At 38.6% G+C, this 20,634-nt stretch overlaps 3 protein-coding genes across 3 annotated transcripts; 2 read left to right on the top strand and 1 right to left on the bottom strand.

The window, feature by feature from the left end:
• The first annotated feature begins 91 nt into the window (after positions 1–91).
• On the top strand, positions 92–4,135 carry nusap1 (nucleolar and spindle associated protein 1). Its single transcript, XM_042388067.1, has 12 exons — positions 92–270; positions 1,065–1,130; positions 1,243–1,455; positions 1,702–1,882; positions 1,992–2,084; positions 2,204–2,316; positions 2,410–2,460; positions 2,552–2,730; positions 3,025–3,182; positions 3,273–3,389; positions 3,484–3,589; positions 3,690–4,135. Exons 1-12 carry the CDS (start codon positions 196–198, stop codon positions 3,775–3,777), a joined length of 1,440 nt encoding a protein of 479 aa, XP_042244001.1. The 5' UTR covers positions 92–195; the 3' UTR covers positions 3,778–4,135.
• Positions 4,136–4,714: 579 nt separating this feature from the next.
• ndufaf1 (NADH:ubiquinone oxidoreductase complex assembly factor 1) lies at positions 4,715–8,489 on the bottom strand. The gene is made up of 5 exons (XM_042388068.1): positions 8,162–8,489; positions 6,269–6,802; positions 5,394–5,579; positions 5,201–5,275; positions 4,715–4,959 (listed from the first exon to the last, which is right to left on the bottom strand). Exons 2-5 carry the CDS (start codon positions 6,773–6,775, stop codon positions 4,819–4,821), a joined length of 909 nt encoding a protein of 302 aa, XP_042244002.1. The 5' UTR covers positions 6,776–6,802; positions 8,162–8,489; the 3' UTR covers positions 4,715–4,818.
• A 504-nt stretch (positions 8,490–8,993) lies between these two features.
• rtf1 (RTF1 homolog, Paf1/RNA polymerase II complex component) lies at positions 8,994–20,368 on the top strand. The gene is made up of 18 exons (XM_042388066.1): positions 8,994–9,171; positions 12,500–12,610; positions 12,818–12,968; positions 14,283–14,484; positions 14,649–14,766; positions 15,049–15,160; positions 15,260–15,398; positions 15,494–15,671; positions 15,848–15,930; positions 16,033–16,120; positions 16,288–16,395; positions 16,498–16,575; positions 16,718–16,839; positions 17,229–17,286; positions 17,932–18,009; positions 18,126–18,227; positions 19,017–19,131; positions 19,271–20,368. The coding sequence occupies exons 1-18, from the start codon at positions 9,088–9,090 to the stop codon at positions 19,375–19,377; spliced, it is 2,034 nt and encodes a 677-aa protein (XP_042244000.1). The 5' UTR covers positions 8,994–9,087; the 3' UTR covers positions 19,378–20,368.
• The last annotated feature ends 266 nt before the right edge of the window (positions 20,369–20,634 follow it).

Raw genomic sequence — 20,634 nt, 5'->3', positions numbered from 1 at the left:
TGACTGTTAAAAATGCATCCTCTCTCTGATTGGCTGCGGCGCACTTACGCTCACACTCAGGAGCCAATCATACGGCTCCCGCTGCTGTTTGAATCGGAGCAGTTATAACCGTCAGGAGCCGCCACAGCCCACCGTGTCTGAGGAGTAAAACGTGTATGCTTCTTGTCAACAAACGGAATAAACTATCGCATCAACATGGATTTGGATTCCATGAAATATGCAGAATTACGAAGCCTCGCCAAGGATCTCGGACTTAAAGCCAATATGAAGGTAATTAAACTACATTGTTTGAATTTACCCAGCAATTGTTGTTATTTATGGTAGCACGGCAAGGCTTGTTCAACTGTGTATGGTAACGCTAACGGTAAGTGGTAGTTGGCTAACGTTAATGCGTGTAACCAATATCATACAATACACTTAAAAGACGGGTTCACAATTTTTCAAATCTGTGTTAAAACAACAGCGGGAATTAACACTGAAATATGTTTTTCCTGCTGTAACGTCAATCATTCCTCCTGTTCATACTGGTCATTAGAGGATCCCTTCATAATGCACTTTAACTAACGTTAAATGTAACGTTAAGTGACCAAAATCCATAGTCCTCCTTCTGTACAAAATATATTTAAAGGTTTATCTGAAACTAATATGAAGCTTCAGCCGTCCAAATTAGTAAAATCAAGTAGATATCTTTCAATATTAGTCTCTTTTTTTAGTGCCAATTCCCTCTTTTTGTTATTATACTTCCACCACAGCTTAACAGGGAAACACTGTCCGAGGAAAACACAAAGATTGAATTTATTGCTAAAAAGAAGCCTCATACAACCTTTAGGTAAACTTTTAAATGCATTTTTGCACAAAATGACTGTGTGGACACACTTGTCCCCCATCACTTACATTGAAAGCACATTTGAAGAGAATCCTTTAATAGCAACAGGTGGAATGATAACAACGAGGAAAACCTCTTTCAGTTTTTATATGGGCATCTGACTGTTGTTTTAAGATAGACTTGAAAGATTGTGAACCTTTTTTTTAACAAACTAGCTAACATTATTTGTCCTAAACAGGCTGATAAACTCCTGAAAGCAATCAAGCAGCATTATGAACAAGAAAAGATGGAGGGGGGAGAGCAGGTAAGCTAATTAACTCTTGGTCAATGATGCTGTTTCACCACACAATCAGTTTTAAACCATGGCTGTTTTGTCTATATATGATGTGTGCATGTATTGCTGTGGTGTTTTCCAGGGAAATGAGAAGGATGCTGATGTTGTGCAAGAAGATGAAAATGTGGCACAAGACAGTGCTCAGGGAGGTGAAGATGCAACTTGCAAGACGGATGATTCCAGCACCTCTGTGTTTGTGAACACACGTCGAGGGAAAGGAAATAGGACCAAGAGAAAGATCTCTGATACTGCAACAGTGACTGAATGTGATGAGTTACCACCTAGTGCAGAAGAGGTATAGCACATTATAACATACTTAAAACCAATACATGACACTAACAGCTGCAACTACACTGAATCGAATAAGCACCTCTATATTAAACAAAATCCAAGTTTGTATGCACATGTTTCTATACAAGTATCCTCTAGTCTTCACTGATTAAAAATAAACAAAGTTGGTATGCACTGGCATATTCTGTTGTGGGTACAATTCCTTGTATTCAGCAGGATTCATCCCTTAAACCACTGTTGTTTCTTTTAGGGTGAGGCTGAAGTCACTGCATCTAGTCCAACCTGCGGTGCCAGGGGTGCTAAAAAGAGACGAGTGTCCCCTGCCAGGGACTCTGAAAAAATGGACTCCGAGCTTCCTACAGAGCCACCAGCCTCCAGCAGTGAGGAGCAGCCTGGTAACAAAGATGAAGCACCTGTGCATTGTGATACAGGTCAGTTTGACAGCTTGTAATTGTCGATTTCTGATGTCTTTCTTAAAAGATCACTGATCATCAAATATTATTCCTTTTTATTTTACATATATATTAAATGTCTGTCCAGGAAATGCACCAAAAGTTGCCAAAGCTGGTAAAATCCCCCGCTATGAACGGCTCCAGAAGAAGAAGAAGGCTTTGTTGAAGCCAGTCACTCCTAGTAAGTTTTTATTTTCCTTTTTCCTGTTCCTCTTTTTCCATCACTTTTGGACCAAAAAATATATTGGAGAACTTTCCACAAACTCTTAAAATAAGTTTTGTAAATTATGTCACTTGCAGACTTCAAAAAACTCCACGAGGCACATTTTAACAAGATGGAGTCCATTGACTCATATGTCCATCGGAAGACCAAGCAGATGGAGACTTACAGAAATTCAGCTAAAGAACTAAAGGTACTCAACAGCTTGTAGACAGTCCTGGTTGGCTGAATGAATTCATAAAATTTCAAATGATTGTATTTATTTATATTTCATTTTATTTTGTAGATGCCGTCAGACAAAATGAAACTGCAGCAAGTTGATGGCAAAACTCAAGCAGTGAGTCTCACATGTTGAACCTCCATAATTATACAGTATATTGATTACTTAGTGCAGTGAAGGTGATAACTTGTATGTATATATTCTACAGAAGGCAAATGCGAGTCGTGCTTCCATGTTCAGCCCTGTCACGGTGAATAAGAGACCAGCTGAGGACAAACACAGAGTCACTTTGCACTCAGCAAGTAAAGCTCCCCCAAATAAACCGGCTGGGAAGAAAGATGCTCCATTCAGACCGTCTGTCCTTTCCACTCGCAGGATCAATGTTCGGTGAGTCACTCTTTCTTCCTGCTGGGATAGACATGAATTTCAGCAGCCAAATACTGTCATATTTCAGCTGTTCGTTTTACATGGAACTTGGAAAGTTAGCAAGTAATGAGACACTGCTGTAAAGTGTTGGATCTTTCAGCCCCTTGTTGTTCATGGACAAATTGCTTCCTGCTTGACCTTCGCTCATCCATGGCTTTCTTGGTGTAATCTCTTAGATGTTAAAAATTAAATACATTATATGAGTAGTCTTTAATACTGTATGATGCTACAGCAACTCATTGTGTTTGGGTGCAGGTTCTCTGAAGCCACTCAAGACAATGAGCATAAGAAGTCCTTGGTGAAAACGCCGGCACGCATGTCACTCAGTGTGACCTCGAGTACCCCACAAAAACAGACCGGAGATGGAGGAAAGCCCAACGATGTCAAGACTTTCTCTGCTACAAAGACTCCAAGTACTTTTTTTAACTTCACTTGTGACATTTGAACTTGCCTACAGGTATGGATAGACTGAGGTGATTGATTGATTTATTTTTATTCCAAAGGGCCTTTCGTTTTCACTGGCAACACAAGCACTATAACAACCCCTGGAACCCAAAAGAAGTCTAACTTTGATCTGAAGGCGAGTCTGTCTCGTCCCCTGACCTACAAGCCTCATACAGGTACAAAACATATTTCAGTTTCCATGATTCACTGAGGTATACTGCAGCATCAGTACATTAAATAACCTGATGTTTTTCCTCCCCTCTTTGTTAGGTAAACTGAAGCCGTTTGGAGAGGTCAAAGAAAACGCAGCAGGAAACAAGTCGCTGATCTCAGACTCGCATCAGAAAAATTACAAACAGCACAAAGTCCAGACAAGGTATGTCCGAAATTAAAAAGATGCATTGATACTGATTCATCTGTCATAAAAAATTAACTGTTACAACATTAGTCTCTTATGGATATTTCTGTATTTTAAGGGAGGAAAGAAGAGCAAATCACACTGAGGACCGGAAGCAGAAGAAAGCGAATATGCTTGGTGCAAGAAGAGGCCTCGTCATGATGTAGAAATATTGCGCTTGTTTGTAGACGTCTGTACAGCTTGTTGTTCCACTGTAAATATTTTATTGTCTGCAGTTGACACATTCATTTCTGCAATTTCTTTTTTTCTCTCCGGTTAGGAAAGTGTACAAGCTCACTTTTATTGCCTCTATCCAGCCTACTGTGCATGTTGTTTTTAGATTTTACTTGTGCATTCGTTAAAACATTTTTTTAGCTCTGAATGATGCATTCGTGTACTTTGATGTGTAGAGAATCGATGTCCTGTTTTGCTGCATTGGGAATTTGTAATTTTGTTCTTAAAAAGTTGATGTGCTGTTTTTACTTTTTCGGGGGAAGACATATAAAAAAACATTGATGCAAAAGACTTCCATGTCTGTATTCTCTGCTTTTTTTATAAATTAAAATAGCTGTTGCTGTTTTCTAATGTGTAGTGATGTTAATCTGTTTGTATTTGTTAATCATGACTTATAATAATGAAATTTGTTCCACAAAAATGTCAGAATTTACACTGAAAATAGTTTTACAGTTAATGAAGCTTTAGATTATCAATTGAAGGAACACAGACACAGGACTTAAAAATTTGATTTTGCAGTGGGGGGGCAGCAAGACGGCCTCGTCAGTTATTGTTCTGTAATTGAAATGTCACATTTCATCACTGCTACACGCGTAGCTACACTCCTTCAACAAGACCTGAGCCTCTACTGATGTTTATTTTAGTCATTTTGATTGAAGTAAGTACCTTCCTTTCCCAAATACTGTACAGTGTAAAACTTTAATCAGTTACAGTTTAATACATTGCTTATTTTCATAACCAAAACACTTCTTGAGGGCTTTAAGTTCTGCAAGTATGAGTAACACCCTCCTGTCAGTGAGGTATTGGAACATGTACTAGAATCCAGATAGACAATGTCTTACAGGAAGCATTACCAAGACAAATAGGGTGTAATTGGTTGTCCGCCACAAGAAGGTGGTGCATTTATTTGTTACCAGCAACAGTATAATAATCTTATTCAATTAGCAGTTCCATCTGTAGCATTGCAGCAGCTCTCAAACTTCAGGATTCCTCTTGTACATCTCATAGGCAAACTCCTCAGTGTGTGCATTGTCTTTGCAGACGCCAATGAAGTCAATCTCCAGCTGGAATGGACCATCTGTTTTGTCTCCCAAGGTAAATCCAATGGTATTAATCTGTAGATATAAACAGATGCAGTATGTGTATATATATATTTTCATCAGAATGCTGCTGGTATGGTTGAGAGGGCAGACAATCTGTTCATAATCAAGTACATCTAATATGCAGCAAATGTTCCACAAAATGCAATTTTTTTTCTTTTTACAGTCGAGATTATTCACGTTTGTCATGCAGGAAAACCATGAACTTTAATTTCAATTGTTTTGCCAATTCATTGTGACTTTTTCTTTGCTGTACCTTATCTAGCCAGAGACAATGCTGATCATCTTGTATCCTTCCGCGATGTGTGATGAAGAACTTTGAAAAAGGGATCTGTAAATAAAGTGACGATGCAGTGTTAGACTCGTGTCTGGCGAAAGAAAAACTAGAATATTAGTTCAGCAGAATAACAACCAAACAATACTTAAATTTATTTTTAAAGACATTATACCTTGACATCTTGCCAGTAGGGTCCTCCTCTGGTATACAGGAAATAACTGTATATGTCGTCTTTCTGGTGAGAAAAATATGTTTCTGCTGCAACGTTGATCATCCACGGGCGGCCATCACCACGCACACGCATATGCAGGGTGTTGAAACTGGACCAATCATGATGCTTCTTTCTATCAAACGAAGCCTGCAGAGAGGGGAAAAAAGTTTGGAGGTTAACTTTTGCTGCAGCCATCATAATAACCTTGTTAGTTCATTTTCCTGCCACAAATATCAACTCGAGAGCAGTAAAGACCCTCCACACTTTGGATGGAAACAGACTTGTTATGAAGAGCTATGAGTTAGCAGGTTTTCATTACGGTACAAAACATCAGGAAAATAGAGGAAGAGGAAATAAGTGTACATTTTAGATGGTGAATACCAGAACCAACTGGCACACAGACACTATTGTCTGTTCCTGATTTTTGGTTTCTTGCCAAAGGGGCTGGAGATAGAGTTGAGCAACATCCTACAGAAGAAAACTGACCTTCCTCGGGTATCAACATGTCTCAATTACCTGTTTAATTGTCTTTACTATTTCATAAATCAATGTAAGATGAATTTAATGTAGTACTTGCTTTATAGTTAACCACAAATTCAATACCATATACAGAAGAGAGACCAGAAAAAAAAGAGACAACGGTCTAAACAGACAGAAACATTCACAATATTTTCAAAAAATCCTACATCATTAAAATGATTATTTTGTGATAAATAGAGTAGAAAAACTTTACATCTACAGGTAATGGCAGCATCATATAGCTGGTAGATACTATCAACTTCCCAACCTGATAAGAAGTAAACAACTAGGAAAATTAAACCCAACAGGACACTAACCAGTGGTTGCTTTGAGCGCATGGTGCAGTAGCCACTGTAGCGTGTTTCTCCGTCCCTTGGAGGGGTAGAGCTCAGAGTGCCATACAGAAAACAGGTATTATTGTTTTTGCCAAGCTTCAAGTAAACTTCACTTTGGCCTCCTATCTCACGATCCGAGGACACCGTCCACTGCTCCAGGCTCTCTGCACCTCTGAACTCCCATATGACTCGGTTCTGCTCCAGCATGTGCTCAAGAATTGGTTTCCCCTCTGGACCGACCCAGCGGTCAGAAAACTCATTTTTCAGCAGCGTGAAATGCTTCTTTATCCCCTCCAAGCCCTTTGAGAAGTCAAAGTTAATCTTCTGCCATGGAAACTTGTATTCTTTAGGCTGGCCGGGCCGTCTGTATTCCCCCTGAGTCACGGCTCTTCTGGGCACAGTGAGAGGACTGATAGCGGGGAGAAGCAGCTGCTGGTGGACGGAGCTCAGCAGCCTCACCGGAGGGAGTGTGATTTTTGGCAGCGACATTTCAGTGTTGATCTGGATGGTTCAGAGCTGGGATACATCACATAGGAGAGTGGTGTTACTACACTTGAGTTATAGACTAATAATGGATTTAATATGAAGTTTCTTGAATTTACAAGGATATGGACATTTTAAAAAAATCTTATTCAACTGACTTGACAGGTTGTGATCATCATATCAGGGCTGCAACTGATGATTCTTTTCATTATCGATTATTATCTTGATTAATCAATTAGTTGTTTGGTCAATAAAATGAAAATGGTGAAAAAGGTCAATCACTTTTTCCCAAAGCTCAATATGCAACCTAAAATATCTATTTTGTCCTAACTAACAGTCCACAACTCAGATATTCAGTTTACTGTCATAGTGGAATAAGGACCAGAAAATATTCACATTTAATAAGCTGGAACTGGAGAATTTTAATTTTTTTTTTTCTCAAAAAAATGATCAAAAGCGATTAATCGATTATCAAAATAGTTGATTACATTTCTGTCGATCAACTAATTATTGAAGCTCTACAACATATAAAATCTTTACATTATTATCTGGTATAAGATGCATTTTATAATAGTTCAGCGACTATAAGCTGATCTATGTTTTGCTGTTGGTCTTGTTTATCAGTTGAAAAAATAGAAAATAATGTAAATCTTTTCCCATTGTGTCACTTACTTAATGGTTTAATTCACATATTAAGAAAATGCCAACCAGTGTTTTGGTATGAAGTTGGTCTGAGCTTCACATAGAGAGAGTTTCAGTGAAGGTTTGCTTGCTTTTTTCTTTTTCACTATAGTAACTAATTCATTCAGTACTAAGTAGAATAACTTAAAGTCCTCCTCCTCTAAAAGAGGATCAAAGAAGTTCAAACTTCTCAAATGTGAATATTTTCTGTTTTCTGTAATCCTCTATGATAGTAAACTGAATATCTTTGCATTTTGGGTTTCATCTTAGGCTGTGGGAAATAGTGATTGACATATTCCACCATTTACTGACATTTTACAGACCAAACGATTACTCGATTACTGGAGAAAATAATCGATAGATTAATTGATAATGAAAATAATCGTTAGTTGCAGCCCTATATCAGAAACAAATTATGATTCAAAGTAGAATATTTTATATACATCTTAAAACATGTCTGGAGGGGATATTTAAGTATTCATTTGACACCAGTTTCAACTCAGGTAGCTCTTGAAGGAAATTTATTATCAGGGAATTATTAACAAAAATCGGAACTAAACTATTAAAACAGTTATTGTTGCTGCACTGTTTACTGCTACATTTCTGAAAACATTTAGTCAAATACATACGTAAGAATAAATTATCCCTGTTCTTTCAGACTTAATGGGATACAGAGAACATACTGTAGGTTCATAATCTGTTTCTACTTACTCTGAACATCTTGTCATAAAACGAGCCTGATGGAAACATCACCGGCGGCTTCAGATCGTGTTTTAGGTTAAATTTAGGACCTTTAAATTGTCTCTTTTTAACAGGGTTGTGATTACATTACAAACAACCGATAAATTGCTCGTTTACGTTCGTGCACGGATCCAAGGTTGTCCAGATCCACACAGGAAGTACTTGGGCTGCATTCAGCAACACACATTCAAATATGCTGTGAATATAACGTTGAGCAGCGAGTGAAACACACGTGACAGCAGCGTTGTTTGCATCGGAAGATTGTTGCCTTGAATGTAGCTCTTGTGCACCAAACATTCCTGTCCTGACTGACACACTCATTGTCAATATGTAGTTCCCATCTCAGCTACTCTTTTTTTAAATTTAAAATGACTCATTTACAAACATCAAGGTATAGAGACCATAAATAACGACAATAAACATATCTTAACATACAAGACACATTAGATAAGAAGGATAACTTAAATTATATAACATAATCATATAATAACGTAAATAATAATAGAAAGTAAAATAAAATATTCTGAACCGTCTTTTTCTTTATTTCAAGTCAATTATTTAAGTCATGCGAGAAACAAAAGCATTAATATGGATTTTATTTAACTGACAGAGACATTAAATACAGTTTTTCTTGTAGGAATATTGGTTATGCATTCCTCAAAAGTAGAGACAGAGTCAAAACAGCAAGGCTACATTGACAATAAACAAAATAGATACATAAATAAATAAAATAAAAAATAAGTACCTGTACATAATAAAAATAAATATATTTAAGGCAGAGTGGTATCTATGTGAGCGCGCATGCTCAGTAGCGCCTTTGTGTGCCTGACTAGCTAGGTAGCAGCAGCGGCTAACCTCAAACATTTAGACGACACAGGTTAGCCGTGCAGCTAATCATGGTGAATGTAAAGAAGCGGAAAGGTCGAGTCGTGATTGACTCTGACTCCGAAGACAGTGCTAGCGACGACAATTTAGACCAGGTACGCATTTTTCTGGTTTTTGTCACCGCTGAGCACTTATTAAGCTGTCAACAGTCTTTGAGGTGAAGCTAATGTGTGCTAACTGACTGCGCTGTGTTTGGCCTCGCTTTGGAAAACCTGAGCGTGGGGCCTGTTATATTTACTACACCTGCTAAACACGACTTTGTTTGAAGTCACACACATTGTTAGGCTTTTGTCAAGTCTTTCTCTAAAGTAGCTACCACATGTAAAAGCGTTTGTGCTCCAACTGAAAGCAGCACCAGTTAGCTCAGTAATGCTAACGTTAAGGTTACACTCCGAGAGAACCCTGCAGTTACTATGTTCCCACGAAAATGCCGCGCCACGGGCCTTTTGCTGGTTAAAACTGCTTGGATATGGACATTAACTGCTGGAGTTATGTGTTTGTGGTACAGTTATGTTTGTGGCTCTCAGGCTCAGCGGGAATGTGATATGTGTGCACACTGATGCCGAAGTGGAGTCGCACTTATTTTAGCTAGAAGAACCTTATCTCCTTAATGACATCATGAGCGCAGAGCAGGAGATCTATTTCGGTGTTGTTGTCAAACAAGCTGGCAGACGAGCTTTCCAGTCTTATCTTGCCGGTCTGGAGAGCTGTGCAGGACTGCTGCTTCGATAAATGTGATCACAAGTTTACGCATGCATATTCACAAATAGTGCCAGTTTCAAATTTTCACGCCACGATTATCGTAGGTAAAAATATCGCGGTAAATTGTGTTATCACAACGTCGCAATCAACATTTCGTGAAAAAGTTCTTTTACTGCAAAAATACTCTCACCAGCCACTTCATCAGAAACATCTGTGCAATCTAATGCAATCCAATATAACAGCTCTGCCTTAAATTCTATATCTACGAAGCTTATACAGTTTTCAGTTTTTGTTGACGTTGTCAGAAAGATGATAATTCTACTTTATGTTTATTATTGAGGTTGTACTGTGTAGTGGTGGTGTACTGGAGTGCATTATACTGAACGGTGTTCCTAATATTTTGTCCACACCATTAACATAGATCAGGGAAGCAAAATATTAGGAACACATTTCCACTCACTACGACCTCAATAGTAAACATTAAAGTAGTATTATCACCTTTCTGACAGTGTCAACAAAACTGAAAATGTATAAGCTTCGTAAAAGCAGAATTTATGTCAGAGGTGTTGTATTGGATTGCAGTAGATTACACAGGTGTACCTGATGAAGTGGCCAGTGAGTGTGTAGTTTGATGTTAAATATAGTTTAATGCAGCTTTGCATAAGAGATCACCAAAAACAGTTTAAACTCTGTAAACAAAAGCAGATTGTTCAAAGTTTGAGACTGGAAATTACTTGAAATGCAGGTCTGTGTCTTAGATTCCACACACATATTTATTTATATATACATATATAAAATTTATTAATTTTTCCTGATAAAATTGATCAATTGATTTATGGATTGGATTAGTAGTAAGTGTTATCTGCTGGGTGGTAACATTTAAATTCATTTTAAAAAATACTAGTAAGGTAAAATGCAGCTCGCTCTCTCACTGAATGTGATGGCTAATGTTAAAGTATATAAAAAATAGTTATTCTGTGTGTGTTTGACAAATAGAAAGCTCCTTCCTTGAGGCTAAACAAAATCAAACTGCTAATGAAGGTAGGTACTGCTCTGTGTTCACCGTGTCCTCTGAAAATGACGATAATCAGAGAAATGGTTGGTGGTGTATAGTAGAAATGGTATATTGGCACGTCTCTAGTAGGAACTCTGAGAAACAGGAGGGGCAGCTCAAAAACAACTAGCAAATAACAGCTGACACGGGAAGTCGTGAGAAGTTCATTATGCTCTGCTTCCTCAGTTGCTCAAACCAACAATTAGTGCAGTATTTAATACATGTTTGAATTGGAGTTATGAGTTTGAAGTCACTTCTTATGTACGGACTGCATCTATCCCACTGTAGGAGGGGAAAGCAGCTATGTGCACATATACACTCACCGAGCACTTTATTAGAAACATCTGTGTAATCTAATGCAATCCAATACAACAACTCCGCCGTAAATTCTACTCTTATGAAGCTCATACATTTTCAGTTTTTGTTGACATGGTCAGAAAGGTGTTAATTCTACGTCATGTTTCAGTGTTGTCAAACAAGCGCAAGAAGCTGACTGATGAGCTTTCCAGTCTGGAGAGCTGGACAAGACTGCTGCTTTGATAACTATGATCACCAGTGAACTCGTATATTACGTGTATTCAGAAATAGTAGGAGCTTGGAGAAACAGTCGGGGCAGCTTAAACTCAGGTAGCAAATAACAGCTGACATGAAGAGTTGTGAGAAGTTCATCATTCCTCAGTAAGTTTTCATCTCTGCGGTGTCTTAGAGCTGACATCTCCTTGATGAAGGCAGCCATGCAGATCAATTGTTTGCAGTATTGAATACATTTCTGCATTGGAGTTAAGAGTTTGCTACTTCTTTGGGATGGACAGCTGCCCCCATATTCTTACAGTAGAGGAGGAAAGCTTTTTCATGGTTTTGTTATTTTGATAGCTTCATTCATTCTTGCTGTTATGTTTTACAGGCCCTTTTGAAAACCTGTTATGAATCAATCTGCCGTTTATTTTCTGGGTTAAGTGTTTGGACTGTAGAATGCCAAAAAAAATACATTTAAATAATTTAAAAATTGTTTTTTTTAAAAATCACAATTTCCTAAAGCCCAAGCTGATTAGAACAAAGTGCTTGTTTTGTCCGACCCACACTCCAAAGCCTAAAGATATTCAGTTTTTGATCACAGAAGACAAAGAAAAGTTTGAAATCATCAGATCTGAGAAGCTAGAATTAGGAAATGTTTTGTTGGATACAACTTCTGACAATTGACTAATCAGTTAATAACTTACACCTGGCATCGGAATGCGTTGTGATGACCACTTGTGATTGGGTTTTGCTTCCTTGCTCACATGTAGTTTTATTTCTCGAAACTCACCATAGCTAAACAAAAAATACACATTTGCTCCAGGCCACACAGTTCGTCAGAGGAGTGTAGAAGTCGTGCCCGAGGAGTGGCCACCAAAATCTTGTCTTGTTAAATCACCTGTGTTTCTGAGGTTTGCCGTTATATATGCATAGTACAAAGTTGACAAGTCAATCCTTAGATATGTCATCCCAGTGCATCCTTAACAGTGTTTGGGTTTATTCACTGCATCTGTACATGTGGACTTCTGACTTCTGATCAAAGATTTTCCAGTTAACAGTAACTGTTCTACAGTTACAGGTATAGTGTGTGTGTGATTGTGATTTCTCTGGTTGTTGTCTGTGAATCACGTCAGGTGTCCTCTCATTTTCAGGAGCTGCTGTCTTTGGCAAAGAGGAAGAGGGTTGACTCTGGTGAGCAAGAAGAGCCGGTTAGCAAGCCTGCAGCTTCTACAGACTCCGAGACATCTGACAGCGATGATGAGGTGTGACAGTCTTGTTGTCTGCTCTAAAAGACTTCATTTTTTCAGTTTAGGACATAACAAAACTTTAAAAATGTTCTTAAAACATGCCAGTGTGCTTTGTCCATTTTTATAATGGGCACTTTCATGTTAACCAGAAATGCTATAAAAAATTTATTCTCTGTCTTTTATGATTATAATATAACCAAAATTTTCCACTGCTTTGTCTAGTGGACTGTGGGTGGCACTAAAGGCAAAAAGAAGGTTAAACAAGGGAAGGGATCTGAGAAGAAGAGTGCTACGAAGAAGAAAGTTAATAAAGCTACGGCGTCTGGCAGCTCAGATGGAGACAGCTCAGCTGAGAGCTCTGCACCAGAGGAGGGTATGTGTTTTCTGCATGAACACTGAGGAAAAGATGCCATATACAAGCACTTCATCTCTTATTTCACCCTCAAAAGCTTCTCCAAAGACCCAGAGTGTGTATCTTTTATAAAAGCCACAACCTTTTTGGTCACCATGTATGATAAACGTTCAAGAATTTGTCATGGTGGCACTAAGGATTCAATTTCACAGAGCAAACTATCACACACGGCCCTGGATAATGGCATCCTACATGGCAAGACATATCATGAACTGTAGATTACACACATCACCAGCGTGCAATCACCACGAGTATTTCAGGTGGCAGGGATTAGGTGACTCACACACTCATCCCTTCTATCCCAGCTGGCTCACGCATCTAAGCTGTTGTTTGTTTATTTGTGTGACATTGTCCCACTTTACGCTGCTTGCCCACAGTTATGGAAAACCTGGAAACATGTTCAATGTGTTCTGTTAAAATCCAGTGAAAGTGTCCAATCAAAATGAGTTAATTTAAGATATGCTCGGCACTTGAAACACTTTGCAGTAATGAAAAAATAGCCTACATCACAGCTTCCCTTTAATAGCTTTCATTATTTTTAACAAAACAACAAACTAAAAATATAAGTAGCTCTTACAAATATAAAACACTCCAGAGAATAACATTTAAAAGTGCAGTGTGTAGAATTTAGTGGCATCTAGCAGAACAGACTTGACAGAAATTGAATACATATTCATAAGTTTGTTTTAATTAGCGTATAATCAACTGAAAATAAGAATCATTGTGTGTTCATTGCCTAGAATGAGCCCTTTATATCTACATAGGGAGTGGGTCCTCTTCCACGGAGTCCTCCATAGTGCTCCGCCATGTTTCTACAGTAGCCTAGAATGGACAAACCAAACACTGGCTCTAGACAGGGCCAGTTTCGTGGCCACCGTAGGTTCTCCTACATGCTTGGAAGGGGAGGGGTATTCATTTGGTTGCAATCTGCATCCTCACCACTAGATGCCACTAAATCCTACACACTGCGCCTTTAAATCATTAAATCAAATTTCCACGTCATATTGGCGTTCATCATTTTCATCATGTTGAAAGAAGCTTTTACTGACACCTGCTGAAATACAGGCACTGTAACTGAATTGTAGCTATTAGGCTACCTTCATTTTCCATTTTAAAATAGTTCTAAGCCAGCAACATTTCAGCCACATGTCAACTTTTGAAAATGAACGTCTCACTGCCAAAAATCGTACATAACATCGTTTAAACATCTGTTTAGGAGACGTGTGATAACTGGTTGGAGGATTGATTTCACTCTTTACTCTCACTCTTTCTCAGGTGAGGTGTCTGATTCAGAGAGCAACAGTTCATCCTCCAGCTCAGACTCGGACTCTTCTGAGGACGACGTTTTCAGGGACGGCTATGACGATGACCTGATGGGAGACGCGGAAGACAGAGCTCGACTGGAGCAGATGACAGAGAAAGAAAGAGAACAAGAGCTGTTCAACCGAATTGAGAAGCGAGAAGTGCTAAAGAGACGGTGAGTGGTGATGTGAGAAAAGAGAAGCAAGAGTCTTAAAAAATGGTATTCAGCATAAATTTTACAATTGTTTTTTTAAATTTGAAAAGAGCACTTCCTTGCATTTCATTGTATTGCATTTGCATTTCATGTTTATTCATTCAAGATTACATTTGTTTTGACAGGTTTGAAATCAAGAAGAAGCTGAAGACGGCAAAGAAGAAGGAGAAAGAGGAGAAGAAAAAGAAGCAGGAGGAAGAACAAGAAAAAAGGAAGCTATCTCAGGTTCAAGACACACAAGTGGTGAGTCCTGTTTGATGGGAAATTCACACAACATAGGTTTATGATAAAATTGTGGAAAGTTTCAGCTTTTTTGATCATTTTGGTACACAATCACATCTTTACAACTGTTATCAAAATTTTAGGTCGATCCCTTTAAAGATTAAAGTAATGCGTTGCATTTACTCTGTCAGTGTTCTCTCTGAAATCAACATTTTTAATTACAAGCTAATGGTAAAGCAATTCAGCAGCTTTACAGCGGTATGTTTGTCTCTGTTTGTGATTGTAACATCCATCCCTGTCCAGGTCATGTCACATAACAAGGAGAGACGATCCAAACGTGACGAAAAACTCGACAAAAAGTCGCAGGCCATGGAAGAACTAAAAGCCGAACGTGAAAAGAAGAAAAACAAAACAGGTCTGCACAGTTTATGTCTTTGTGTTTTTACTTCTTTGTCACCTGATTGTTCAGTTCAATCCGTTCTAAACACTGATGTTTCATCTTTCTGCTGAGCAGCGGAACTGCTGGCCAAACGTCAGCCCCTCAAGACGAGCGAAGTTTACTCTGACGATGAAGAGGAAGAGGAGGAAGACGATGACAAGTCATCAGTCAAAAGCGACAGGAGTTCACGTTCATCATCATATGATGATGACGAGTAAGTGTCATTCTGTTTCTAGTATTTCAAGCATTAGAAAAATTGATCACGCTTCTCTCTGCTTTTAAGTGACCTTGACTTTGTTGCTTTAACAGAAAAGAGGAAACTCCACCGAAGTCGCAGCCTGTTTCGCTACCAGATGAGCTCAACAGGATCCGTCTCTCCAGACACAAGCTGGAGCGCTGGTGCCACATGCCCTTCTTCGCTAAGACTGTGACTGGCTGCTTTGTGAGGATAGGGATCGGGAACAGCAGCAGTAAACCAGTTTATAGGGTAAGCTTGGCGTCGAGGTATCGATTCGCAGACAGTGTTCGATATTGAACAGCATTGTGTCTTTGTATAATGGTGACGGGGAACAGATTCTGAATATTAGAAGGGATGCCTAGTTAAACAACAGGCTTAATGATGAAGTTTTACTTGATTTTAATCCCCTTTGTTGTTCTTGAAAGGTTGCTGAAATTGTAGACGTGGTGGAGACGGCGAAGGTTTACCAACTGGGATCAACACGAACAAACAAAGGATTACAATTAAGGTAGGTATACAGTTACAGATACAATATACCTATTAAGGGCTTAGTCAGTGGACCTATTGTTCCATTATCTCTGCTCTTTTTAATGATGTATGTCTTCCTCAGGCATGGTGGTGACACACGGGTTTTCAGGCTTGAGTTTGTATCAAATCAGGAGTTTACAGAAAGCGAGTTCATGAAGTGGAAAGAGGCGGTAAGTGGACCTGAGAGCAAAAAGACAGTCACCTTCAATATCCAATTAATGAGAAATTTTCTTTACATTTATATACAATTTTCTTAAAAATGGGGAACAGTCTACTCAGACTTTGATGTCAGATGGCACAAGTTCAAGTTTTGTGTGTTGGTTTCTCTCCTCTGCAGATGATGGTTGCTGGGATGCAAGTCCCAACTCTTGATGAAATCACCAAAAAGGAGCAGTCCATCAAAGAAGCTCTGAACTACAAGTTCAATGACAAAGACATAGAGGATGTGAGTCTGTTTCTCCAGATGTTCATTGATTTCTCTGGCTTCATGCATTATCCACTGTAACATAAACTCTTTTTTTTTTTTTTTTGTCCTTGCTCTCTTTAGATTGTTAAAGAGAAGGACAGATTCCGAAAAGCACCACCAAATTATGCCATGAAGAAAACACAGCTACTCAAAGATAAGGTAAAGGAAGTCATGGAAGAGTTGTTAGATTTTTAAGCCCTGAAAAGGTTATGTATATATAAAATATGTGGTTTGTTCATAATTATCTTTGCAACCTTTTTAAGTGTTAAGAGTGTATTCCTTTAATTTATTTTGATGGTAGGCCATGGCAGAAGAGAGTGGTGATGGTGAAAAAGTGAAAGTGATCCAGGATGAGCTGAATGAGCTTGAGGAGAGGGCAGAAGCCCTCGACAGGCAGAGGACCAAGAACATCTCTGCCATCAGGTTTGTAAGCTTTTTTTTTTTTTTTTTAATCTCTCTGCAGCTCTTCTTTATTAAACAGGGGATAATGTTCCTGCTTCAGTTACATGCTTTAAGGGTCCATTGTGAACGATTGTTTTTATATGTGTTTCTATCTTCCACTGGTTGATAACATTACTTATCAAGTTGCTGGGAAGAAAATGAAAATGCCAGCTTTTGTTAAAAACAAGACTCAAAACCTAACCCATGAAATAACAGCGTAATGCATGAGACATGGTGTAGCAATATATCAGAGGACTTGGCTTATCTCTTGCTTTTAAATACTGTACACAGTTCTTAATATCATAACTATGTTTTGGAGAAATATGACAGAATTTCATTTGACTCTGGACTGTTTTTTTTTAATCATCCAGCTACATTAATCAGAGGAACAGAAGCTGGAACATTGTTGAATCTGAGAAAGCTCTTGTGGTAAGTTTTCTCTTTTGTACAGCTGCTGTGGTTGACTGTGCTGACATTTAACATTAGTTGATTACATGTTGGTGTTTTTATAATTTAGAGGAAACCGCTTTTAAATACAGGATGTGAACATCGAAGTTGGCTACTTTTACAGTCTTCACATCCTGTAGTGTCTGTTTGCACCAAAGAGGTGTGACACAAGTACAATAAAATGTTCTTGAAGGACAGGAAGGAAAGATATAATCTTTTCATGTGGTCCTGCAAATTGATAGTAGTTTCCTTTTACACTGGTTGCAAATGGTGCATTTGCCACCCTCAAACTTCTTGAAACGCTGCTACACTTCAAATATTTTCTTAATGTGGCAGCAACTCAGTGTGGCAGCGTTCAGTCACGCTGTGGTTCACTTCAGGCCAGTCAAAGCAGTGTATGTGAGGAGAAAAGATTTCTGTCTCACAGTAACATTAACCCCCATAGGAACGTTCCTATAACACAGCGGTTCTCACACTGCACTGATTTAAATGTAGTTACAAACCTATCACCTGTCTGAAAAGAGATGTGTTTAGGCAGTGGATAATTATGATAGTAAATCATTCAATAGCTTCATCTATATCAGTGTTTAATTTGCTTTGTTGTTACTTGCTTATTTATTCTCACAGGCTGAAGGACAAAATGCCAAAAACCAGCAAATGGACCCTTTCACACGAAGACAGTGCAAACCCACCATGGTGTCTAATGTAAGACTTCTATAAATATATCACGTAACATTTTCTATATGTGCAGTAAAGTTACACACTGCTAAATCTACTTTTTGTCAATCTAACCTGCCAATCTGCTTGTCTCGGTTCTGTAGGCCAGAGACCCGTCAGTCCACGCAGCTATTCTTGCTCATTTGAACCAGAAGTACGGCTCTGGGTCAACGCCAGACCCTTCTAGTGCTGAGAAGAACAAACTGGTAAGCAGAAAGAACACAATCAGACACTCCCTTTACTGTCAACACCGAGGATGTCGAGGGAAAACTTTTAGGTGTTTACTTCTTTCAGGAAACGATGCCAAAATCCTGGTTGTAGTCCTGTTCTAAGCAAAATGTCGTGCAAACAGGAGACCATGTGCTTACTGCAATTATTTCTACTTTTCAGTCACCAGAAGGTGGACTCTGCTAGAATCTGTCTGCCAAATTCTGTCATTTTTTTTAAAGAGTAAGCCTGCCACTGTCATACTTGTAAGAAATAAATGCAGGATCATAGTTTTTTGTTGGCCAGATGGACGACAAGATGACAATTTTAAAGGAAAAGTTCACAGTTTTTCATGTCTGTCCTAAAACAATTGTCAGGGGGCCCGAATGAACATTGAACAGGTTTTGCTTGCTGGAATCACTCCTCCTATTTAGGGCTGCAACTAATGATTATTTTCATTATCAATCGATCTGTTATTTTCTCGATTAATTGATCAGATGTTTGGTTTATAAAATATCAGGAAATGGTAAAAAAAAAAATTGATCACTTTTTCCTGAAGCTCAAGATGCAACCTAAAATATCTGTTTTGTCCCAACCAACAGTCCACAACCCAAAGATATTTAGTTTACGATCACAGAGGACTATAAAATTAATGTTAAATTAATGTGAAATGCTCTTTTATATGAGATATCTGAACAAATAATAGTACAACACCGAAGAACATTGACTGGACTTGAATCATGAGTCTTTACCCTAAAGCGTACTCATTTTTCTTTTATGTATTACAGGGTCAAGCAGACCTGAAAGACAAAGATGTCCCCAAGCCAACCACTGACCTCTCAGAGGACTTGTTTAAAGTTCATGATTTTGACGTTAAGATTGACCTTCAGGTTCCCAATGCAGGTGAGATGATGTTTTTTGCTCTGAACAGGATACGCGATTCAGAAAATGCATAAATGGACGAATGTTTTACTCTGTTGTAGTACCAAGGTGTTTTTGTTACGTCAACATGACTGATTAATTTCACTCTTGCGCTCCACAGAGGCAAAGTCTCTGTCCGTGAGCTCCAACGCGCTGCCGGTGAAGGACGGCGCTCCCCGCAGGTCCCTCAACTTGGAGGACTACAAGAAGAGGAGGGGGCTGATCTGATGCAGCCACTTCCTCATTTAGAAACCACATTGCATGAGTAATTGGCTGTGAAAGAGGGAGCGAGAGAGTGAGTGTGTATGTGTGTGTGTGTGTGTGTGTGTGTGTTTGAGAGAGAGAAAGAGATTGTGTGTATGTGTGTGTGTGTGTGTGTGTGTGTGTGTGAGAATGACTCCTGGAGGATGTGAGTTTGAATGTTAATACAACAGACTTTTTATCCGAAAACAGAGGAAATACTGATTGAGCTACATTTTTTTTTTTTTTTTTTTTCTCAAAGGATCTCTCTCAGAAGAAACTTTTCCAGATAATGTTGTTTTGTTATTTTTGCATTATCACACACAAACTTGTATATTGAGTTGTGTTTTTTATGTATTTAACTTCTCTCCCCTCTTTTGGATCCTCTGGACATTTTTTTTTTCTGGAAAGGACTCAGCGCTTGTGGATTATTACCTTGAACAAGGACACTATCTTAGAAAACATTGATGAGGTATTTTGAAATTGCCGGACTGGACACCTAACGGAGTTGACCAGCTTGTCGGCACCAACGATGAATTACTGTTGTAAATCTTTTTCTCCCCCAAGTGTGTGATCATCTACCCACCTACTCTAGCCTCATGGTCTTTTGCAGAGTGTAGATGATCGCCATCTCTGACTTGTGACGCCAGCTCTCCATGTCATATGTAAAAATAAATAGAGAAACTTGGGAATAAGATGTTTGGTACATGTCAACTGGACATTTATCACTTTTTAAGTCTTTGAAACAACCTGATTTAAGAGGAAACATTTTCTATGGATGGTTATAAGTGTTGCTTCATTTCTGTTATATCTCTTGTTTGGTTGTTTAGGGGATGTAACTCCCTCGCCCTTAACTCCCAGAGCAGATTCTACGTGTTATCAATTGTCCATAGTCAGTTCCAGTATTGATGTGGCATGCCATGTAAATATGCATTTTGGAGTGAGTGCAGGAAAAAATAAAGAGGCACTGTTTGATAAAGTTTGTCTGTTTTTGTCTTGTCTTATGTAACAGTGAGTTTGTACTGCAGCAACACCTCCTGAGGTTGTTATTTTATCTGTTAAAGCTGGAAGCAGGGAATTTAAACAACAGTACTGTGGTAAAGTACATTTTGTATACTTTTTGGGGTATGCTAGTTAAATTTAACTTAATTACTAGTCATATCTAATGCATACACATCACAAATATTCATTTTTTTTAGCATCAGAAAATGGATGGGGTATTTACAGCGAGCGGTTCATCAGTGA

The sequence above is a fragment of the Thunnus maccoyii genome, chromosome 16 (assembly GCF_910596095.1).
Source record: "Thunnus maccoyii chromosome 16, fThuMac1.1, whole genome shotgun sequence".
Classification (NCBI taxonomy): domain Eukaryota; kingdom Metazoa; phylum Chordata; class Actinopteri; order Scombriformes; family Scombridae; genus Thunnus; species Thunnus maccoyii.
This window is presented reverse-complemented; position numbering and strand designations above follow the sequence as displayed.